Source organism: Odontesthes bonariensis, chromosome 5, assembly GCF_027942865.1.
Source record: "Odontesthes bonariensis isolate fOdoBon6 chromosome 5, fOdoBon6.hap1, whole genome shotgun sequence".
Lineage (NCBI taxonomy): Eukaryota > Metazoa > Chordata > Actinopteri > Atheriniformes > Atherinopsidae > Odontesthes > Odontesthes bonariensis.
The window spans coordinates 25,458,644-25,483,338 of NC_134510.1; the positions used below are offsets into that span (position 1 = coordinate 25,458,644).

General features: G+C 42.7%; 2 protein-coding genes across 3 annotated transcripts; both read right to left on the bottom strand.

The window, feature by feature from the left end:
* Positions 1 to 78: 78 nt before the first annotated feature.
* lmtk3 (lemur tyrosine kinase 3) lies at positions 79 to 19,311 on the bottom strand. The gene is made up of 16 exons (XM_075465657.1): positions 18,822 to 19,311; positions 16,381 to 16,529; positions 15,852 to 15,999; positions 14,898 to 14,971; positions 14,565 to 14,683; positions 13,739 to 13,826; positions 12,823 to 12,971; positions 12,625 to 12,709; positions 12,411 to 12,532; positions 11,760 to 11,909; positions 5,399 to 11,648; positions 5,149 to 5,312; positions 3,930 to 4,063; positions 2,620 to 2,948; positions 2,451 to 2,535; positions 79 to 1,500 (listed from the first exon to the last, which is right to left on the bottom strand). The coding sequence occupies exons 1-16, from the start codon at positions 18,910 to 18,912 to the stop codon at positions 1,370 to 1,372; spliced, it is 8,268 nt and encodes a 2,755-aa protein (XP_075321772.1). The 5' UTR covers positions 18,913 to 19,311; the 3' UTR covers positions 79 to 1,369.
* Positions 19,312 to 19,718: 407 nt separating this feature from the next.
* leng1 (leukocyte receptor cluster (LRC) member 1) lies at positions 19,719 to 24,182 on the bottom strand. 2 transcript variants are annotated; one of them, XM_075466688.1, is made up of 5 exons: positions 24,117 to 24,182; positions 23,599 to 23,794; positions 21,849 to 22,043; positions 21,034 to 21,323; positions 19,719 to 20,867 (listed from the first exon to the last, which is right to left on the bottom strand). In XM_075466688.1, exons 2-5 carry the CDS (start codon positions 23,728 to 23,730, stop codon positions 20,648 to 20,650), a joined length of 837 nt encoding a protein of 278 aa, XP_075322803.1. In that variant the 5' UTR covers positions 23,731 to 23,794; positions 24,117 to 24,182; the 3' UTR covers positions 19,719 to 20,647. The 2 variants fall into 2 exon arrangements, with proteins under 2 accessions (XP_075322803.1, XP_075322804.1); XM_075466689.1 differs by lacking the exon at positions 24,117 to 24,182 and having other exon boundaries at positions 19,719 to 20,491; positions 20,607 to 20,867; positions 23,599 to 24,110.
* Between the last annotated feature and the right edge of the window lie 513 nt (positions 24,183 to 24,695).

Genomic DNA, 24,695 nt, shown 5'->3' on the forward strand with positions numbered 1-24,695 from the left:
ATTAAGAATGAAGATTATTATTTTTTTTTGGATTACAAATAATGAGATTTATTGTCATGAAACAGCTCACATAAGAGGTTCACATTTTGTAGTTTTTATTTCCCCTTTTTTTTTATACATCACCCCCTTTGAAAACCATTATTTAAACAATGCAAGTTTAAACCAACATTTAAACATACTAAACGAATGAACTAGTTGGACTTAAGCTGCATGTTCAACTGTTATTTGTAAAAAAAAAATTGATAAATTAACAGATACACAAACAAATGGAGTTATTTACTCATGAAAGGCTTCAATTTGTCATGCTAAGCTACGTTAACTGTCATTAAACAAGATAAAAGAATGACAAGACTGCTGAAAATTCAGACATAGTAAAAAAAAAAAAAGAAAGAAAATAAACATTACAGGACATAGTTTAATACAGTACAGATTGGCATATATTAACAAGTAAAATTATACAAAATACATTTTTAGCAATTAAGACGTTCGGGAAAATATTTTGATTTATTTGTTATGAAGATCTTACAGAAAGTAACTTAACTTAGATGCATTCTGTCCCAAACAAATTATAGCTAAGTTCATATATGCTAATTGCATTGAAGCAAATAAATAAATAAATAGTGACTTTATGTAAGTAAATAGAATAATAGGGTACAGAAATCAATAGAAATTAAAAGAAATTCTGAACTAAAAGTGTATAAAGAAAGAGTTTGCTTAACTTTTCGTGCAGTCTAAGAATACATCTAAAAGTAAAAGCTCTAAAATGATATTGTATACACTTGTATTATGATATTTGTACAAATGCTAAGGAATATTCTCAAATACAGGAGTCAAGAAATTTCCGTTTCAAACTTCTGCCTACAAGAACAACTGACTGACTGCAATGAAAAACTTCTTTAATAAAGACTGGACTGAAATCCAAGCGTTTACATAGACAGATGTATGACTAAAGAAAGTGCATTCCCCACACACCCGGGGGAACAATACAACAGAATGAAGCAGAAAAAACGAAGGTTAGCTGGTACACAGCAAGACTCCCACTGCATAGCTGTCAAATCTGTCTCAAATTTTACAAAGCTCCAGGTTCCTCTTCCTCCAGCAAATGCTGCCTTTTCCAAGGACTTTTGCAGCCAAAGGCTACGAATAAACTCTGTAAACAGTGGCAGGCAGGAGCTCAGCAACCCTTTCGTACAAAATCCCGTCCCTGGTAAAACCTGGAATGTGTCCAGCTTTAAGAACCGGAGTCTTTTTCTTTCAGTTGCCTTTTCAGTAAAAAAATATCCTCTGGGTTAATGGCTGGTTGTTGGGTAAATTCACAGGCCAGTCCAAGAGGCTTCAGCTCTAAAGGTTCCCATGATGGCGAATAACATCACACCAAGTGGGGGTCGTCGGCAGGGCTGACAGTGAAGCGCGATGAAGACACTGCACTGGCTCCCACAGGTGACCTTGGTTTGATTGATAAATCCTCTTTCCTTTTTGATTCTTTGTTTTTGTTTGGCCCTGACAGAGAAAAAAACAACAAAAAAGCAAAGTCACAACTCTTCTATCAGTCATAACCTCAACATGAGAAACATGGATGGATCACTAAACCCCGATTCGCTCGACAAAAGACTAAGAGGTGACCACTATGTCATGAAACTCAGTGTATTAGATCACTACTACAGGACACACATGTGCCAGCAGCTGTTAATGGCTACATTGTGGCAGGAGCTTCAATATCGCTGACATACACAGTGATACATTTGTGCAGAAATCATACTGAGGATCTGCATCAATTATCAAGCTCACATTGGAACAAGACCATTTTAGTTAAAAATAACACAAAGGGAACACAGCGCCCAACATAAAGCTTTGAAATTTCAACTCAAAGGAGAACAAAAGATCATGGAAGTGTCTAATTTTGGCAACTGTGTGTGTGTGTGTGTGTGTGTGTAAAAAGAAATTCTAAGCATCAATTTTCATGATGGAGTGAAATGAGGTGATGAGTGTAGAAGATGTAGAAGTCAAGCGAGCAGCAGAAAATGTGTTGGGAAACACAGCTTAGGGCTTGCATTGGTGAGAGCAGGATTAATGTCCCTGCTCAGCTCCACGTGTCACAGTGTCGAGGGGAATGATTATAGGAGATTCATTCTGGCTGCACATTTGGAGAGGGGATGGTTAAAATAAAGGTTTTCCATTTTGGTGGGATTTAATGGGTTAGACTATTACGCCATCAGTCACCTCAAAGTGGGACCTAACTGATTCCATAAAGAAACACGTTGCAGACTGGCACTCACACAACTTCACAGTTTGTTGACGGTGGTTCTCTGAAGTTTCCAGGAACAACGAACTTCAGCACAAAATGAAGCCTGGGGATGTTGTCACATCCTGAGTCATGACACTAACGTGGCTACAAATTACATTCAATATTCTAGATTTTTGTCATGAACGTAAGATATTTATGAACTCACCATGCAAGTCCAACTTGCTGCTTTTGACAGACACAGAGGCTGGACTGGTTGGAGCTGAAGAGCTCAACTCTTTAGTTGGAGTTTCCTGTTCAAAGAAAGAGAAAGTCAGGCCTCCTTTTAAATCCAACACTCTCTTCTACACTTCAGTTGTGCAACAAATGGGAGATACCTGATCAAAAAGATAGATTGTGATGTCATCAAAAAAGGACACATTTCTCCCTCTGTCCCTCTCCCTGTCCAGCGACTCCTTGGGTGATTTCAGCAGACTCCTCAGTCCAACGCGTTTGTCCACGTCTGTCTCCGTGACAACAATCACCCTGCGGGAGCTTTCATCCTCCTGCTCGTCCTCGTCCTCGTCTTGATCGCTCCCTGGAGACAGACCTCTCCGTCTTCCGATACGATTTCCGATGGCCCCGTCCCCAAATCCTCCTTTGCTTGGGGTGAGAGGAAGGGTCAGAGCAAGAGGAGGGAGGGCCAGAGACAGGCGAGCTAGCTTGGCTAAAAGAAACAAATGAGAGCAGAGGAGAGATGACAACTGGTAGCAAATTACAACCTGGGTTAAAACGGTAGGAAAGCATGCATTAGAATCAGGACAAACATGTTTTATTACGGGAAAGCAAGTTAAATTCTATGTTATAAAATCTATATGTTTTGATTGCAAGGTAAAGATGGAGGAAGACTGAAGGTAAAAATACCCTGACTCACAATCTCCCCACATTCCAAACCTCACCTTATAAACATTATCAGCTACATGCGCTGCTATTTTCAGTCTTTATACATTATACCATTGGATGAATTATACTGATGCATCAACAGGTGAGCAGCATGCTATATGAATTTTATGTCATTAATTCATTCAAAGTCCTAACCTGCTGCAAAGACACTAATAAAACTGAAGCTGTCAGAATGTAGAAATGAAGTAAAAAGCATAAAGTAAAAATAGCGCACTACAGAGTCTACTTAGGTTGCCAACACTAGGATGGATTAAAGAAGAAAATAAAAACAAAGGGAAATAAAGTCATTATTACTATTTATAGTTAAGAGGTGAAATATCATGTGGTTTCACAGCTGTTTCATGGCTCGCTGTACACTCCCCTTAATGCATTCATGATATCTAACCACAAGTAAAAAACACAGAATAATTTATCTTAATTTATGATAACAATGTATCATAATCCAAGGCTGAAGCAGTAAACTAAAAATGATCATCTATGAAATTAAATTAAGACAAAACTTACACATTTTTCAAGTTATGTGTTATGATTTGTCTAATGTTGACAGACCAAAGGTTCACATATTTTTCACTTTGTCCTTAATGCTTTGATCTCAGTCTCCTGCTGTTACCCACAGAACTACCATGTTTAGGGCTAACCCGAGACTGTCATTTAGCTTGGAGTCAGTTTCTAGTTAAAGGAGAAACAAATTAAAAACAGTAACTGACTAAAAGAAAACACGGTGGCGTTGGGTTGGGGTTGTTACCTTTCATTGCTTGGTTTGTTTTAGGTTGAGATGCTGTGATCTCAGGTTGTTCAATCACAGTGAGGGGCTCAGATTCAGTTTTATCCGACTCTGTGAGCGTCTGGTTGCTCGGGGCAGCTTCCTGCTCCTCTTGACTGAAAAGAGGGGGAAAAAATCTTCAAAAACAAACACATCAAAGGATCAATTCACCAAAATAACAAAACAATGTATTTCATTACAGTACTTCCACTTTGTGGTTTCAAGGCAGCTTTGCAGACAGTTTTGGTTTTATTTGTCCAGGTTTTGTGATGTTAATTGCAGAGAACTGTGCTGCTAATGCAATATAATCATATGTGGCCACAACACATTAACATCATGGTACAGGTGAATAAACACACTGGTTGGTTTTAATTTCTTTAAACCGCTCCCCATTGTCTTGGGTGACCATAAGTCCAGTATTGAAACAATGGTGTCCCTATAAAATGGTGTTAGGCGGGATGGATGGATGGAAATGCGTGTGTGTTTTTTAAACAGCAAATGCTGTGAACCTATTTGTAGATCTTTACAGACATTCAGCCAAAAAAAGAAAAAAAGAAGCCTGGACTGACTTATTACACAATCAAAATGTGGATTGCTGCTAAGATATTGCTGCTTTGCACAGAAAAGATTGTTACGACGGTAACATGCAGATAGCGTCAGAGGAGAAGAACGCAGCTTGAAATGAGCAGCCAAGCAGCAGGCCGGTTGATCCCAGTGATCCCATGAGTCAGACTATGGGGGGAAGTAATGACATCAGCCGGGTTCTGGTTTATTTTCTCATTTATTCAATGCTCTTTTCTTTCTGTGACTGTGCTCTCTATATATTTTGAAATACTTTTGTTTATGTGTTGTATGTAAATTACACATCTTTTCTTAAATTTTTTTTGGAGGGGGGGCAACAAAAGCGGTCCATCACAGAGAGAAACAACCATGCATGCTCCCACATGCTCCAACAGTCAATTCAGAATCACCAGTTAACCCAACATGCATGTTCTTTTGGACGTTGGGAACATGCAAACTCCACGCTGAAGTTTTTTTTTTTTATGAACCAATTGGAAAAAATCCAAATCTTCTGCAACACTTTTCTCATTTTTCATTGATCTGAGCACTACAAATGAATATCCAATGATGCTACACAGTTTAAAACTGAATGACTGCTTATTCAGCATCAGAGGGGCACTCCTTTGTTCAGCCTACATACCTCTCGTCCTCTCTTAGGTCGTTCGCGGGAACCAGCTCACAGCTGCTCTCCGTGGCTTGTTCCCCCCACGGCCGGAGCGTAACAGTGTCTTTAACAGCTGTCCCCCAGAGCACATTTGTTCTCACATTTTCACTGAGAGAGAACTGCAGCCTCTCCTCACACACCTGAAAACAACAGAGCAAACCAATTAAGCAGGTGAACAAACTCGGACCACATAGGAAGCACTACAACACCTTCAGCACACGCTCACCTGCATCATGAGGCCATTTTTAGTCGTCATCTTGGAGAGAGAGCCTTGCTCCTTGACATCAGACGTTTGGCCTTCTTGTCTCTGCCCGTCACTTCTCCTCTGCTCTGATGGTGACGATATGTCTTTGGATTCCACGATCATGGTTTTTTCAGATTCCACCAACTTATCAGAGTTATCAGAGATCCCGTCGTCCTTCAAATCCATCTTGCTACCCTCAGGAGTCGAGGAGTCACGTATGTTGTCACCTGCATCACCTCCATCCGTGCTGCTACCCCTCTGATCAGGTGTTTTCTTCAAGGACTCCAACAGCTCTAAGTTCCCCATGAAAAGCTCCCCCAGAGTTTCCTCCTCATCCCCAGAGATGCAGCACAGTTGTTCCAGTTTTTCAAAATCCTCCAGCGGCTCCTCGTCCAAATCTTTCCATTCAGAAATCAACAATTCAGGGATGTTGTTCAGGGCTTCTTGAGGTGCAGAGCGCACCGTAGCTGATGTTTTCAGAGAAAAGTTCTCGTGATCATTCTGACTTTCTGTGATGGATATAAGGTTGCACTCATCGGCTAATGTTATTTGTACAGAGGGTAGGTTCAAATTGGCTGAGATCCCCTTATTCTGAGTTGTAGTAGGTGGTAATTCTTGCAGAGGTGGCTCTGAGACATCTGCGTTGTTGTTTGGGTAAATATACGACTCTGTCTCGGTGCTCTCGGCAATAAAGTCTTCGAGATTAATGTGACTAATAAAATCCTCTGCTTCTAAAACAGATGGTGGTGGACTTGGAAAAGAGTCATCTAAACTCTCCAGTTTATCATCTTGCACATCAAGGTCTATGCTTGGTGGAGGACTTGGAAAATCTACTGAGCTGAAATTGTCTACTTCAGCGTATGACTGATCTATGTCCTCCTGTGCTTTAAAGTCACTGTGATCGGATGGAAGGGGCACCTCACTGTAATCCTCTCCAACTTTTGCAATGCTTATTCTTTCATCTATGTATTGCTTAGGGAGCCACGGTCTCGTCTCAGCTTCTGAACTGAAGCCTGATTCATCATTTTCCTGCTCTGAGAAGTTAACAGGAGGAGTTCCAGTGATACAGATAGATATATGTGAGCTTTCATTCATTAATGTGTGGCTAAAGTGACTCTCAAAAGTAGAGTCTACATCTTTGTCAGCACATACAGCTGGTGTTTCCCCCTCTCTGTGGATGTTGCAGCTTGGATTCTGAGGCCATCTGTTAAAATTTTGATTCTCCTCCGTCTCTGTGGGACCCTCTCTGTCCACGGCTGCCTCTCTGCAAGGGGAAATCTCTTCCTCTGGGATTTCTATATTCTCTACTTCAATATCCAAGGCTTCTCTCTGTGCATCATTCTTAAAACTGTTCATTTCATCCAGGTTTTCAATATTTTCCTCTTGTTGTATTTCTTCTGCTGTCTGCTGGTTATCATCAACTTTAGAGTCCCACATTTCCCTCACAGGAAGATTGTCACCTCGTCCCTGTGTTTCATTGGTCCAGGTTTCTTCACAGCCCTCCAAGACAGCAGGGTGAGGTTCACTTCCTGCAAGTTCATCGTTTTCCTCAGTCTCCCAGTACTCCTGACCCACAACAAGTCTCTCCCCCACCTCCCACCCCTTATTACCGAACCCGGAGAAAAATTCACATCTCAGCTCGGCTTCTTGGCTCCTCTTCTCTGGAGAGGCCCACTGGTCATTTTCGTCAGGCCACAAGCGCAAGTCACTTGACAGAGACAAGCGGTGACAGTCAAGCTCACCCATAACCACACCGGACCGCGGCCTTTCCTCATCTTCCTCCAGAGCGTTCAATAAGTCTTCAGTCATCACATCCAGCCTCTCACAAGAGTCGTCATCCATGTTTTTAGCAGAGTCGTTTGTACTTGCTGCTCCGCTCAGGAGAGACTTTTCTTTCGGGGCGTTTCTCAGCTCTGCTGGAGGCTGATGCGTCTCAGCCTCCATCTTGACCCCCTCATCCTCCCTGCTGTCTGAACAGTGAAGGTTTCTCAGGCCCAGCTCATTCTGGTCTAGACCGGCCCTCTCTTCACATTTCTCAGGCTCCTCAGCTTCCTTCTCGTTCCACGGACATGTCACACCGCTCACTTTGTCATCAAAACCCTCCCCATCAGCTTTTGGCCGGGTTTCATCTCTATGGGAGCCGTCACCGTCTCGAATGTCACATATTTCGGATAATCTGGACTCTACGTTGTCACTTTGAGATGGTGTAACATATTCCTCTGTTTCAGTTCCGTATTTCGGGGACCTCAGGGGAGTGAGATCGTTATCTGTGTCTTTAACGTTTGTATAATCTTCACCACTTGGTCTAAACATGTAATCCTTTGACTGGCTGTCAGATAAGGACTTGATCAAACTACCTGTCTCAGCAGAGCTCTTGGAATGGATATTTAAGACTTCAGAGTCTTGGTATTTGCTATCAGTTATCTTAGAAATGATGCCATCTGTGTAGTGTCTGTCTATCACATACCCACTGTTGTGTGAGAGCCCTTTCAGTGGCTCATCATCTAATTTGGAAAACAACTTATCAATTAAGTCAACACAGCCCTTAACTTCTTGATCGCTGTACAGCAGTACTGAACTTTTACTCTCGTTGTGAAAAATACCCGAATCCTCTCGCTGTACAGAATTCAGCCCTTTGTTTAGAATATCTTTGTCATTGCCTAAATGAGAGATGTCATTTTCAGGAGTATTTTCATTCATTACATCCTTCTTTTCACAAATTTCAATAGTCCTCTCTTCTCCAGTTTCTGTTTTGTTATCTGACACATAGAAACTATTTCTTAATGGGCTCTTTTCTCCTGTCTCTCCCTCTTCTTCGGTTTTCTCCTCTATCCCGGTCAGTATCCCCCGTTCACCCCCTCGGCTGCTACTCGGCCTTGAGGCAATAAGTCCTTCGCTACTCCTCCTGCTCAACCCGTCGCCCTCCCAGTCGCTGTCTGAGAAATAGGCAGAGTCTCGGTGCGGCGTTTCATTTCCCAGAGCCCGCCACCCGCTGCTTCCCACTCCTCCTCCTCCTGCCCATGAGTCACTAGGTGTGAGGCAGTCGGCTGAGCTGGAAGTCATAGGTGACAGGACTGAGTCAGTAGGAGTGACGAGTGACGCATCAGAAGATGGGTCCCACTCTGGAGTGGTCGGAGTTGCTGCAGGAATGGGTTCATCTCGGGTGGTGTGACAGTGTTTTTCTTGATTACTGTCGATGGGTTGAGAGGAATTTTCTCCATTTGTGTCTGCAAAGCTTTTATCAGCGCGAGAGCTCCCATTTTGAGAGCCCTTCAAATCATCTGTTTTCTCAGGGTAATACGCCGTCTTATTGGAGTTTCCCTCTACTTGAACTCCTCTCTCGGGGCTACAGGCCTGTAGGTCTTTCATTATTTCACCATTCCCTATAACAGCGGCCTTCTCAGATTCGTTTGTAATGAGTGATTTGTTCTCACGCAGTATCACAGTGTTGGACTCTGTACCACTCTCAGTGGATTCAGAGGTTGAGAGCTCTGACAATTCAGTTTGCTCTCCTCTGGCAGGTAAGGCAGGGCCATCTGAATACTCTTCTTCTTTCTGAGACTCGAGAGTTTGGTTGTGTAGTAAACCATTTTTGGGCATGATTTCTGAAAACACAAACTCACCAGATTGGCAGTGAGAAGCATTGTTTTCTGTGCTGTCTGGTTTAAGCGGTTGTTTATTTGATCCTATGTGAAGAATTGGGATCTCAGGCCTGATGGAAACCTTAATCTCACTTTTCTTAGCTCGCTTGGTAACTTGGGCATAGATTGCTTCGGTTTGTGTGTCCTCTTTGCCTTTGCTGGATGCTCGTATGGAGCTCTCTGACTGGAATCTGATGGTCTGGGTGGAATTTGGATCAATGCATATGGACTCATATTCAGGGGACAGAGGAGTAGGGGAGTTAGATGGATCTGGTTCCTTCTTGTTTGCGGCAGCATTTTGTCTTGACATGATTTCAGTCAGAAAGGTCTCTGCGGATTGGATCTCCTTCAGGAACTCCTCTCTGGTCATTTCAGTCTTCCGTGGCTCATTCTCAGTCAAATGTGTTTCAGATTCTCGCTTTTCGGCGGTGATCTCAGACACCAGAGAGCGGGATCTCCGTATACCTTTTGTGTAGGCTTCCTCAGCCTCTGTGTATGAGGGAAGACCAGGAGCGCCGTAGGGCCGCAACCTAGATCCTGCAGGATAGAGGTATTTTACAGGATCGCTTTCTGACCCGCCCTCCATATCCGAGTCCATCCTCGCTGTGTCGATCTCTGTGAGAAAAAGATCCCCCTGGAATGACTCCTTATCGACTGTACTGTCCTCCTCAGCTCCTGTCCTGATGTGTTTCTCTTGTCCCCATGAGTGTCCTGCTGAGCCCAGCTCTGTGATCAGCGACTGGGAACGGCGCATCCCTTTCCTAGGGAGCACAAAGTTCCCCCATCTCTCTCCATCTTTGTTCTTCTCCTTTTCCCTGTCCCACGAAGCCTCTGACTTTGCTTCAGTTGACTCTGTCACACTTGATATCTCTGTCAGAAACAGATGCATAGGGGATTTCTTGGCTGCAACAACACATTCTGCGTGAAGTTCAGCATCTTCCTTCCAAATGGCGGGCAGAATAGTGTCGAGGCGTGACTGAGTCCTTTTCATTCCCCTGGAGAAGAGCTCTGCAGTGGCTGGGTCGGCGTCCTCAGATAGGCTGGAGTGAGTGACAGTCACCCTGCTGCTGTGTATCTCAGGAGACATGAAAGGAGAGTCGTCCTCGTCAGAGTACGTGGGACTAGATGATGACTGCCTGTCAAACTGGGGGTCTGTGGGCTGAGGGCGGGGTAAATTTCGATAAATAGGGCGCAAAGGGTTTTCTCTACGAATAGGAGAATCAAAGTCTTTTGCACGGGAATGAGAGGTCTCCTTGGAGCTGTGCAGTGACGCCGCAATCCTGGTGTCACTCTGTCTGTCAGACATGTCACAGGATAGCTGGTCTCTGTTGGATCTCTGAATCTGTGGTTTACTATATCTCGAGTAAGCATCAGCTGTGTTATAGCTGGGGATACTTCGCTGTGGTTTAGAATGGGGAGGGAGAGGGGGAGGATGTTGAGGATAAATTGGATGTCTTGATGGGGGAATGGAGGGGGACAGGGATGGAGAGGGGGGCAGAGTCTGTCGGGGCCGATGGAGAGCCAGATGGTCGAAAGTAGAAGATGGGCAGGAGCTCAGGTGATGGGGGTCTGTCTCAATTTTTCCACCAAGGGTGTAGTGAGGCAGTCCCCTATATCCGAGTGGAGGGGCAGGGAGGGGGCGCGAGTGAAGGTGGTTAGCTGAAGACATGGACATAGAGCGAGGCTTTGGAGGGAGGAGTGGAGCCTGAGAAGATTTTTTATCTGCCTCACTGCTCCTTTTCTTCTCTACTTCATCGTCGTCACCTAAATCCACCACTGAAAAGTCAGTCACTCTGCTTGAAGTGTCTCTGAACTCAGCCACGCCCGTGTTGGGCACCTGGAGTTGAACCTCGCTTGATCGGACCGTCTGGAGGGTCTTATCAGAAGAACAATAGGGGACTCGCTCTTTTCCCAGCAATCCACTGCGAAACTCCACAAGCTCCACGTCTCCGGGGCAAACTGAGTTAGAGCGGGAAGTGAAATGTGACTTTGCTTTAAGAGTTGGCGAATGGTCTTGGGGTGTGTGCTCCTCTAGTCTGATGTAGTACTCGCTGGCAAGTGAGGGGCTGCGGGCGCTTATCACAGGCACCACAGTGGGGGTGTCCAAAGACTGTCTGTGGTTATTATTTACAGTTGGGATTGGCTGAGGAGGAGGAAGAGGTTTGTACCCTCGTCTGGCATGGGCCTTCTCCCAGAAATACTCAAAGTTCAAGCCTTTGCTAGTTTCCGTAACTGTCAGGATGTCATCCAGTTCAGATGAGGATGGAGTGATACAGTTCCCCACTGGGTCCAGTAGGGGGTAGGAGTGGTCTCTGCCTTCCCTGCCGTACTCTCTGTCCCTATGCCGCTCGTTTGCTGCAGCCTGAAAGGCAGGTGGACGGAGTAGGTCCCAGCGTCGTTCAAAGGACTCTTCGCTCTCCCCTCTCCTTCCTCTGCCCTCCTCATACTCTTCATCCTCCTCATCTTCTTCACCAACACTTCCCCTTGCCATCCCTCGCTCAGCAGCCAGGAGAGAGGAGAGAAGGAGGAATATTTCAGCTACAGAGGGGCGCTGCGATGGTGGTAGCCAACAGGACTGCATGATCTCATACCTGCAGACAAGGAAAAAAAAAGGACATAAGTCTAGAGAGACAGTTTTTTATTACTTTTCATCCAAAATAATTAGAATTTCTCAACAGGTCAGTTAGTAGTTGAGTACTGACCAGTAATCTGCATGGGAGAGTTTGAGTCTGGGCTGGGCCAGCGTGATCTGTCGCTCCCTAATGACAAAGGTCAGCACCTCTTCATCACTCAGGTGTCTGTGGGGCTGAGAACCAAATTCAAACAGCTCCCATATCACCACCCCCAAGGACCTGAAAAAAAAGAGTGAATATTATGGGAGAACAACCTCCACACGCTTCTGTAATGATTTCAAAGAGATATCCTGTGTAAACAGAGTCTGACATAATTAGTGGAAATGAGCTAAGAGTTGTTTAATCCCATTTCCTAGACTTGGGATGCTGTATACAAAAAAGTAGGCATTCATTTTAATTTGATGACAACAATATTTAAAAAATAAACCCCCAGTGAACACCTCACAATAAATTAGATATATTGTCAACATTTCAGCAATGAGACTGTCCCCTGAGTCTGTCAGAAACAAAGATGATGATTAAATGACTAACATGTTAGCACATAACATAACGGTATAAAAAGTTCAAGAGAATCCTTGGGGCCCTCAGGCAGAACTGCATTAAAAAGGAAATGTAGCAGAAATCACTGCATGGATTCGGGAACACTTCAGAATTCATTGCCTGTGAAAACAGTTCACCATATTGCAACATCCCCACTGCAGCAATAGCTTTAAAACATACCACACGTTGCTGGTCTTGGTTTGGTCAGTAACAATCAGAGATCCTCTGTACTCCTCCAGCAGCTCAGGAGCAATCCAGCGCAGTGGGATCCAAAGCTTGTCTGGAGTTAGGTAATAGTCCTCCTTCATAAAGACATACAACAGTCGTTGTGGACTAGATATAATTTAGGGTTAGGTTTAATTTTTCAGAGGAATGCGAGCCTAGTTCAACGCACCTTGTAATGGTTGTGTGAGAGACCATAGTCACCTATCCTGACAGTGAGGTCTGAGGTCAGAAGACAGTTTCTTAAAGCCAGATCACTGCGGAGAAAACACAGAAAAAACCTCTATCAGATATCCTCAGATTTATGAGAAAATAAGAGGCTTGTTTGAAGATCTGACTGACAACAGGAGAAGTGAAACTGGTGACCGACCTGTGGATGTAGTTGCTTTCATGTAGATGCAGAAGACCCGAGGTGATCTCAAAAGCCATTCTCTGAAGAGTCAAGAGGTCCCTGGTTGGCAGGTCGGGAGTCATCCCATCTAACTTACGCTGGGCTCGCAGATACCTCTTCAGGTCACCCTAAGTTGTTCATAACAACAATAAAGCAAAAAGTTAACTCTGTGCACAAGCAGAGGATGAGCTCATTTCAGAATGTGTTCAGAATGTTTTATGCCCTTCTCCTAAAACAGAGCTCAAAGCACAATCAGCATAAGCAGAGTATATTTATGACTTCTACAGTAGATACATCCGTTTGTAGGTGTTTTCCATCACAGAGCATCAGAATTGGAAATTGGAAATGAGCTGGCAGCTGTTGTCTTAGATATTTGTGTAGCGGGAAGGACGAGATAATAAAATGAGGACTGGATGAAAAGATGGAAAACATGAGCAAGGAAAGGACAATGTGAGACTTTATCAGACAGGGCAGAAGCTGTTGTCTGGCTTCTCTCGCTGTGCTGCTCAAATTGATCTGCTTGTGCCTTTGTTTGGCTCGAGAGTCAACTCCCATAGCTTTCTTAATCATTCATAGATTGCACCAGCTGAGAGAAGGAGAATACACTGACCAAAACATCTATAATTCCAGTGAATAATGCAGAACTTCTCTCATCAAATTGTATCAAAAGATTGTGTATTGATGCATGGCAATAAACAGACTCTCTCAGTAATATAAGGACTCTGATCATTCATATGAGAATTTTAAGAGTTGCGTGACTACAGAACTAAAAACAAAAGACTTTCATGGTATTTCAGTCAACTATGAGGCTCCTTTTATTATAGTTCTTTATCATTTTATTATAATTAACTATCTGGACTATCTGGCTTTATCCAAGGTCGAAAATCATACTCACCAGTTGACAGAACTCCATAACCAGGAGGAACGGGATGTTCTCACTGCATTTCCCCAAACACTGAAGGATGTTGGGATGCTTAAGGCTCCTGGACAAAGAACCAAAGACCAGACATAACAAAGTTACCCAGATACAGTTGGACTGGTGATAGCGGTGGTACTTTTCTTTTCATCCAGAGACAAGAGCAGAGATCAAGAACAGACAGCCATGTCCTTGGATGTATCAGGATACAGTGTGTGTGTGTGTGTGTGTGTGTGTGTGTGTGTGTGTGCGCATTAAAGACAGAGGAAGATGGGCAAAATGCTACTCAAATTCGCAGCCTACTATACACTTTGTTTGGCTTTCACTGTCAATAAGAACTAGTTTTATTACCATCTACTGGGAGTGACATCACCAATCTGAATGCTGCTGTGACAGCAAACAGATTTAATATTTATAACTGCTTAATTTTGGCTGATATGATCAATCATTAGAGTGACGGTACGACCATTTTTAAAGAAAAGATGATGCAAATTTCTCCCAAAAATCTAAAGAGAAATTCATGAATGACATTTTTATTCTGTTTTTGCTTTAAAGATATCTGTTCTGCATGCCAATAACCTCTCCAACCATATTATAGTGTGTTAAGAAACTTTTTCTGAACTGTTTATCCACTTTTTTACAAATTAAACAGTGGGCTATTGTGGGTAAGCCTTGAGTCAGTCCCTTGAATCCTCTTCTGTACTTGTGCTACATTTATCAAGATTCCATATATCACGGTTGCTGTTCGACAAAAGTTACTTTAAGGCCTTAAAATGGCAGCTGGAGCTTCAGAAGTTTCTCACACCTGTATGGCTCAGATTCAGCCAGGAACTTCCTTTGCTCCAGGGGGCTGGCGCTGACACGCAGCTCCTTAACCACAGCCTGATAGGAGCTGGAGTCGCACAGCACCTCAGCCAGGATCACCTAGAAGAGACCGATGGACAAAAACTTGAAAGAATGCCCAGGAGAGGGAGACTTGCAGTAAAATAACTGTTTTGAGGATTTGTGATCCGATCAGTGGCCAGCAGTAAACATACATGAGCAGAGCATGTTACGAGAAGAAAAACCAAAAACACGATGTTTGTCATGTTTGAAATTAAAACACAATAACTACGACACATAAAAGTGAGTGTCTTACCTTTCCAAACCAGCCATTCCCTATCTCCTGAAGGTAGTTCAAAGTGTGTCTTTTGAAGTTCTTCGATTTGGACTCTGTAGAAAAGAGAAATAAAAAAAGGTCAGGGTCACAAAGACGTCAGCTGACATTCGTAACCATTATATTTCTTAGCACGAACAAAGATTTGCTTTGAAAACTGAAAAGCTAACAGTCACGGACAAGAAAAAAAATTAGGTCAGATTAAAAGTTAGCAACTGAAAAGGAAGTCTCCTACGCCACTGAAAAATCCATCATCTGTGTACTTTATCCAAATTCCAACTCTGTTTGACTTCTCTTGCTCTGAATGTGCCACGTGAAACTATAATGATTTATAAATTTGTGTGAATTGATTGATTATTCAAGCTGATATTTCAGGTACTGTCAAAAATTCTCTCCATCTGTGATGTAGAACCGCGCCGCTTTTGATGGACTTACGTGAATGTTATTGGGGTTTGGGACTGTTGATCAGACATAATTAAATAATGTTGGTGTTACATTGGCTTAAAGGAAACTGTGGATGTTTTCATGTTGTATTATTCTGTGATGAAAGTAATTGTTAGCTGCAGCCCTGTCACCACATCTCACCTATGGAAGTTCAACATTTTATGTCCATTTTAACTGATGTTACTTTAATAATTATTATCATCCTGCATGTTAGAGAGCAAAACATCCAAATCAAGAGACAGTTGACAATTCAGAGACATGTATTTCACCCTTGTGGGCTTGGCCTGCTCACACATAGCTTCCACTTCACTGAGGTGGAGTTGGGTGCCCAGTGCCACTGGTTTAGCACTCAGTTTGAGACCTTTTATGGATCCACATCAGTGATTCAGGCAAGAGAGCGTGAGGGAGTTCAGTGCATGCAGGACAGTGCCAAATCTTTGTTTTAGGGGCTTTTGCTCAAGTAAGAGTAGGACAACATAAGAGCTGCTTTACCTGCTCCATCCTGCAGGGCGGGGCAGTTGGGCCGGTTACTGACTGGCAAGGTGTAAACCTCAGGGAGGGAGGGACATGATGACAGGCTGTCCTCCTGAATGGGACTGGAGCCTGCAGAGCACTCCTCCCCATCTGCATTGTCAAACTCCTGCTTGGAGCCACAACAGGACAGAAAAATCACAATATCGGTATAATCACAAATATAAACGTTCACTAAACAATGGATTTAGCAGGAACTTGTAAGCACAGATATTGAGAAAGCGTTCTGAATGAAAGATGTTATGTCTGCTACGTCAACAAAGACACAGTCAGATCAAAAGATGAAGGCTTTGCTGGGATTAGAAGGAAAGGATTATTGACCATTTCCTACTCATGAAAGTTGGAATTATAGACTCCTGTGGACATTCTCGGAGCAAAACCTTGTGCAGTCTGTCAAGTCAGGCTTATATATATGAAAAGAAAATACAGTGGCATGCACAAAATGTGTAACATAACAAAGAAAGCAGAGAGAGGTGAATAAATCTCTTACATGTGGAAGACTTACATTGAACCCCACTCCTCCTTTCTTACAGCACAGGCAGGTGAGGAGCAGCAGAACAAAGGAGACAAGCCCCGAGCAAGATATGATGATGACGACGTAGGGTGGAGGAGAGAGAGATGCAGCCCTGGTCTGAGAAACTGGGGGGAGAAGAAGAACAAAAGTACAAGGGAAGGAAAGATTTAATTGGAAAAATTCAGGGTTTCTGTGCTTCAACAAGGGCACTTGAGTCAGTGAAGAGGAAAACAGAGATTTCACTGAATCACAGAAGTGTAAAATCTTGTTACACAGTTGTTGTGTTTAGAGGTAAACCATTGGAGCGTTTTCTTAGCTACAGGTTTGGGACATAGCGGAGAACCCCAATGGACAGTTTGTATCAGGGATTTGGGGGGAAAAAAGGCAGGAAAAAAACTAATTTTAAGATAATAAAAAGCATAGTCTGAATCAGTAACAGAAAATAGAGACTAGAATTAAAGTTTGAAACTGGGAAGATATATCATTCCAGCAAGGAGAATAAGCAGGGGGAAAGGGGGAAGTATCAGATATGGCATTCCACTCATGAAACACAGTTAAGAAGCAGGGGGAGGGTGGCTGGAGTCGTACTTTAGGTAAAGAAGGAACGCTAAATGGGAAGGGATCGGAAACTGGAAAAGAATTATTCAAATCAGGAAGGTTTACTAGTCAGGTGAAAGGGAAGGAATCGGGACATTTGATATTTGTACCTCAACGCAGTCGTTTGTGGGAAGTGAACCATCTGTAGAAAAGAAAAGGGGCAGGGCAGTGTGGTTAAATACCTATCAGGTATTCTTGGTAGATTTCATTTAAATTCTCTAGCCAGAATGTATAGCAGATGACAAGATAGAGGAACAGTGACACCTTGAACCACTCAGACGGAGGCCAAGTCACGCTGAACATGGTGAGCAACTTGTATATTAAACACAAACATCAATTTCAAACCACATTTGGCAGAAAAAAAAAAGTCAACATGAGCTGGTTCGTTAATAGTGGGGGAAAAAAGAGACATATCACATACAGCAACTCTCATAATAGACTGAAAAATATATGATATGATATTTTTATTTATTCTTCTCTTTATTTACTTGCTGTAAAGCACTTTGGAACACCGTAAGGATTGTCTGTAAAGGGCTGTATAAATAAAGTACATTTACATTTACATCTAATCCAAAAAAGGGTTAGATAAACACAGATTTATACCTGATACACCTGACAATGAGCTATCATTGTTTTACCAAGTCTGTCTTAACATATCCTGGTTTCACTGTCAGAGTCGCTCATTAAAATTAAACAATACTTTCTTTCACAAGGTCATGATACCATAAACACTGCATACATCAATTTTAAACTAGCCTATATTTAATAATTTAGCAACTTAAACTTCTTTTTCAGAAGATTCCCACCACTCTTTTTCTTTGGCTTTTTTTTTTTGTTTGTTTGTTTGTTTTTGAAGCCACCACAAACACATGGAAAGGCAGCCAGGGAAAAGGTAACTTCAGATGTGCCCGGAATACAAAAGCTGGTGCTTGTGCTGGTGAAATGGCTCAGTCTGGTGCTTCAAACTAGCCCACCGGATTACAATAAATCAATCCAAAAAATTTGACCCAGCACACAAAAACTGGGAGAAATAACCGCTGAGCATATTTGCTGCTCGTGACACCTTCAAAGCAAGGGCAAAACCTGAAATCTCAAATGCGCCTCTGTCACTGTGCGGCCCCCCTAAACATGCACCGCCAACATAACTGGTGGATCCAATCTTGACGCACAATTCCCGAGCAGTGCTATTCTTTCATCTTTCCCCAGACAGATGTCCAGACAGACACTGCATATAAATAGGAACGTAAGACGGGGCCTTTTCCACCAGCCTCTGTGCCAGCAGCTCTCATCAAAACAATACACCACCATACAATGACTACACACATTACACAAACACAACACTTTGCCAGCTCTCGGAGGCAGAGGACATATTCAGACTGAGAAAAATAAAGACGCCAGAAGTGGTTAATGGGTTAAATGATCTCTGGTGTCAAGCGGGTGTTATTTTTAAACTAAATATTTCCAAATGACCCACGATTTTAGCCTGCTGTTCATACAGATCGTGTTGTTTTTAAATGCCATCGATGTAAGGCCCCGAGATCGCAACGCTGCCTTAATATTTTCATCGCTGCATGCAATTCCCACCAGCACTGCTCCTGTTTTCATTAAGTCAGCGACGCACTGCAATAATAATTTGCAATATGTTCCAGACAAACTGGCTGACATTACAGTATCCCCCCCAATGTGGAGAGGCCTTTTCATTAATGACTACATCCCCCTCTCGTCTCCTTTTCCCAGCATCACTGACATGTTTTCAACGCCCCCCGCCCCCTCCTCCCCCTTCTCCTCCGTCTCCTCTCCTCTCCTCCGACTCCGCTCACCTTCCCTCTGCGGTGCTCCGAGGGCTCTCTCCGGGCTGAGGTATGACATGATCCCCGCCAGCGCTACCACCACCCAGCAGTGTGGCCGCATCGTCGCCGCGTCCGGAGCAACAACAGCATCCGAGCGACGCCGCCGACTGTCGGTGTCGGTGTCTTCCTCGCTCCCGTCCCCCCCGCCACGGTCTGTACCGTCTCTGGGCGCACACTGTCTCCGTCTACCCCCTCCGCTTTTCCTCCTGATAATAAAGAGCGTCTCCTCTCCTTCCTTGTTGTGCTCCCCCCTCACCCTCCACGCCTCCTCCCTCGTCTCCTCCTCCTCTAATCCGCAATTAAACACGGTGAGCGAGATGCTCTTTTGTGCGTCCTGTCCGCCGCTCCGTGCACAAACGTCCCTGCTCTGCCTCCGTTTCTGCTTAAAACAACCAAAGCTATTTCTCCCGTTGTATTCAAAAATACATCCTCCCCCCGCATGTATCTCGCAGTGTTGGAGGTTGCCTATGTTTTCTCCTCCGCCTGCCTACGTCAGACACACACGGCGCGCATTGTCATGGTCCAGTTGGATCATCATAATGGTATCTACAAAAGAAAAGCTGTGATAATATTCCCACAGGGAGCCAATTGTTTGTGTGTAGCTGGCACTCAGCGGTGTGTTTATATTGATCTGACATTGGATTTTAAATTCCAAAGAGCATTAATTAAGTATCCATATGAAGACCTCTGGGTGCAATGGCGTCCTAGGATTATATACAAACAGATATTGTTCTAAATAAAGGGATTCTCTTACGACAACCCCTCCTGTTTAATATTTAAATCAAACAATACCTTTATGACTAGTTTTTAGTCATAAAGGACACCAGACTACAGTGACATCACTCATAAAGGTGTTCTTTTTTTTAATCACAGAGTGTGTGTATTTTCACATGGTACATTTTCAAAATAAACCACAATAATAAAAAAAACGAGGTAAATGTCGGCCCTTTTCTGCTGGTCATGAATAATTCTGCATATTTTAAAAGGCTGTTATCACTGCAGATATATGGAGGTGTCATGGTAATAGAGCATAAACAATGACTCTGATCTATCCAAGCATTCAGGATGAGGTGTGACAGTGAGTCAGCATGCACAATACCAGCACCCAGAAACTGAAGCAGACAGATGGAATATTCTTTTTCTTTCCCCTCCATACGTGTGCATTTTTCTTACGAACACACGCTGAAATGTCTGCTGGATAAAGGCTTGTAATACAAAGACAAACAACAGCACAGACGTTCAGTTTACAGCATTAAATGTAATTTTCAATTCTTTACAGCACCATTTAGAGCACTATGTCTTTATAACGCCCAAAGAAAAAGTGAAAATACTTATCATCATTTCTTATATAGTTTTATTCAAACAACAGTCCAAAATCAAAAGACATTCATTCATATTTGACACAAACATAACAGTCATTTTCACACACTTCAATCAACTGATTATCCGTCAATGGTAAATAAACTTCTTATATAAGCCAAGCTGACAGTTGTTCACAGTGTTTTCTTGTTGACAGCCTGAGCCTGAAGCCCCCTGTGATGGCAACCATCTGCCCTGCTGATGCACTCATGAGCGAAACGCTGCAGGGGCAGAGGAAGCTGCAGCCGAACGCGACACCTAACGTCCCTGCAAGGGTTTCCCTTTTCAGGGGAACAACAAAAACAAACAAGACTGGATGATCGGGGTGACGAATCGTCCACGTTCTGACAACAAAACGTTCAGAATGACTTAATTCAGCTTCATGCATAAACATACTCTTTCATCATCCACTGCAGATTGCGGTCCTCAGGAACTGCTCAAGATTTCAGAATCTCATCTCTCCAGCTCTCCCGATCGCGCCTTTGTCGCTTTCGGGCAAGTTCTGGGAAGTAGGCGTTGTTGTAAGGCCTCTCCCTCTCATCCACTTCCCTCCCCGGCTCCTTCCTTTTGCCACTCTTCTGGTCGAGAAGAGCCTGCGCTCTCCGCCTTTCTTCCGCCTCCCTCTGTAAACGTTCAGCGCGCAACCTTTCAATCGAGCTGGAAAAGAAAGGAGAACAATTCTGGTATCAAATCATCACCTTCAAGGAAGACCAATACAGATGGTAAACCTAGAGAAAGCAGTCACAACAGGGTTAAATCACATACATCTACAGATTCTGAATAATAGATGCTGTACCTACACATTCAATACAGACCGTCTCACCTCTCTCCACTGCTCATCTTTTCTTCTTTGTCCCTTCTTTCCTTTCTCTTGCTCTTGTGCTCCTTTCTGCCATTCACACCGAGAGCTTTCCTCATATCTTTTAAAGGATCCAAACTATCCTTCAGTCTGCGATCCTTCTTCTCCCTCTCCTCTTCACTTATGCCCTTCCTCTTTTCTGTGTCTTTCTTCTCTTCTTTCTCTGCGCCGCTCTTCAGGTACCATGGGGTCACCTCGGACCCTGGCTGGGGTCCTAAAGACACGAGTAAGCCGATGGCTCGTTCCTGCTTCTCCTGACAGACAGAAAAAAAACAAAACAACAGTGATATATATATTGGTGGTCATTTGAATTGACTCTTCTGTGGGACACTTTTGGAGTCCTGAATCCCCTCTATGGGATTGCTTTTACCTTGTGGTGATTTTGAGCGGTTATAAAAGTGCAACATTTCAAAATGCACTAGTTTAATAAATCAGTTTCTACGGTGCTTTGTAATTCAAAGGTCTTTGCATCAGAGCTTAAAAGCAATCTATACACACAGGAGTAAAAATGCTAATTTCAACTTGCTCATTTCAAATGATAATTAAACAGGCACCTAAAGAGAATTATGCAGTTTACTGTGTAAATGAAACATAAACTGCACCGGACCGTGAAAAAATCTTAGCATATAAACACGGTAAACAGAGAGAGGTCTCCATCGGACTCGTGAATTCTTATTTTTTTGCTGTTCAATAATTCACGAAAAGGATTTGCAAATGAAGTCGAAAGCGTGGAAAAGCAAACATCACAGGAAAGGCTGCCGGAAGCAGAGCACGCTCACCTTTTCTTCTTTCTTTTCTCTGAGATACTCCTCATTTCCCTTCTTATCTGAAGACTCCTCCAGAGGAAAAAGATTGAGATGCTCCAGAATTCCTCCAGTTCGTTTATCATCAACATCATCATCACCACCATCTCTCCCCCCTCCTGCTGACGGGAGAGCAGCTCGGGCTTTCCTTCTCAGATATTCTGTGCGAGCCTGTGGAGACGAATAGTTGCTATTACAAACCAAATGTATGAGGAACAATTAAAGCTTCACTGCACAGCTTTATTTGAAAGGTTTTACTCTAAATTTTTAACTGCGAGGACTTCAATCATTTCTACTTGTGGAATTTCACCTCAGTGATATGTGAACAACATAATTATGTGTAAATCTGCAAAGTAATTCGTAACCGACCATAACAAATTAACACAAACTTATCACTGATTTATCATTATTGATTAAAAATCCAACGGTGTCAGATGACAGCAGTAGTGAAGACAGATTTCCACTGAAATTAGCAGTGTAACACCTAAAATGTTTATTTTATATATAGTCTGCTAACAAAAATGTAATTTCATGCCTTTATTGTGAATAAGTGAGCAGCATTTCAACCTGACACAAAGCAACCTGATTGGAGATGAAAATCTAAATGTTTATAGTAACATTAAACATCACTGGATAGCTGCAATTTGTGACCATTACACCATCCCGGACTGCAAAGAATACCAGATAAGACCGAGCCTGATCAGTGACGATAAAGGAAACAAAACAAGAAAACGCCAGTATTACATGTGGGCTACATGAGACAGAGTGGGGGAAGCAGCGATTGACCCTGCCGTGCTAAAAGAGCTAAAATAATATAGTTGTTTGGCATTGAACTGTCCTGCTGTAGATAGCGAAGTGGTGCAAAATGCAAACTAACTTTGTGTCTTTTGTGTTAAGAGTTTGATGGTGACGGTAACCTGGGGCGTCTCCTCTTTATTATAAACAGTCGACGCTTTTTGAGGTGACGGCAGAGAGAAAAGTTCAAAGAAATAAGTGTAGTTTATACTTTGTTGACAGAGGGGACTCTGAGCTCTGATGTTTTCTTGGGGTTCTACGACAACAATAACAATTATAGATACCAGTCATATCATTATAGATTATAGAAGTAGTATTTATAAAACCCAAATCTTTATTGAAGATAGTATTTTCTTTCTCTCATTCTGTAGTGTGCCAATTAGATCACCTGTTTTATGACTCATTCACGTATTTAAAAGCATTTATTGGCTTAAATTGTTTTAGTTGCTGTTTGGTCTATCTATTAAAATCATGATGGTCCCTGTTTGATCGGAGCCAGCCCTGAAATTCTCACTGCTATCGGTGCCGTATCAAGTCTCACTTTAACGACTGTTCAGTCCATGTCAAAGCACAAAAAGGGGTCGGAATGACAATAGAGATCATGAAATATAAATGCCTTAACCCCAAAGAAAAACGTTGATTGATCGTAAGTATTTTTTAATCAATTTGTTAAGCTTTCTCAGTGACCTACCTGAAACTTTATCTGACAGCAATACCCACTACCGTCATTTTTTAGTGTTATAAGTGATGGAGTGTTATAAGTGATGGGACACTTATCCTTATCTTCCACCCTTCTATTAGGTACTCAGACTGTCAAGCACTGAGTAAACTCTAAGACACATCAGGTCTACAAAGTGTCTAACTGCTACGGATTACTGTTCCAACATCAACATCATAATAATCCTGGAAATTTCAGTCACAACGGTGTCACCTCTTGCTCTGCACGGTCCACGCGACGCTTGGCCTCGCGCTCCTCCTCTGCTGCCTGGGCTTCGTCCTTCCGCACGCGCTCGATGTTGTCTTTGTTGCGCACATGCCAGCTTTTCTTCGGAAGGATGTTCATTGTTGCCTTGGTGACTGTTGATACGACTGGTTAGCAGCCAGCTAACTGACAAAGCGAGCTACAACTGGCGTGAGAAAAAAAAATGCTCAAATTTGTTTAATATAGTCAGCCTTCTGTAGTGAAAGGAAGCAGGTGAAAAAGTAGAACGATAAAACACAAAAACAAAACAGGGAAGAAACAAAAAAGCCAACGTTTTGATGGGTGGAGCTGTTTTTCCTTTTAAATTTAAGCTAGCGTTAGTCGAACTTTGCTACTTGCCACCGTTAATTTTACGTTGACGACACAGCAACAAGGAACGTTGAACGTGCTCCCTCCTAACAAACTAATGTCTTCGACCTTTAAGGTTAAAACTTGACAGAAATAATAATGATAATACAGCCACTGACTTGTTAGGGAGTGAGTTGCACTTATGGTTCGCAGTCCACAGGAAACAGTACACCCAAACAGGAAGTAAACAATAACCTAGCACAAGCTATTACACAACTCTGACACCAAGGGGCGCTATAATGCTACTCATAATGTAAAGGGTGAACAAAAAGAGACACAAATAAGGTGTTTCCATTTTGTAAATCATAAATACAAAAACAAACACAAGAAAAGAAAAGAAAAACGGAACGTTTAGGAAAATACAACAGCAGCAAAAATTACAACACTAATTGAGATTAAAATAAAGTAATATTTAAAAAACACAAAGGCATTTTATTTTAAACATCAGCAATAACTAAACAGCATTTCTTTTTGTGACCAGACAAAAAAAAACCAAATAATGTGTGAACTTTTGTATCCATCTACTGTCATTTATTTGTCGTGGTTTCAAAAATGTTTATTGGTTCTTAAAATTGTGTCATATTTTCTGTTTTATTTATTGTTTTTGCGTTCAGTTTTCTTTAATGTTGTGCCTTGTGACATCATTCAGAAAACACAACATTTCAAAACTGGTTTGCACCAAAGGTTACATTATACAC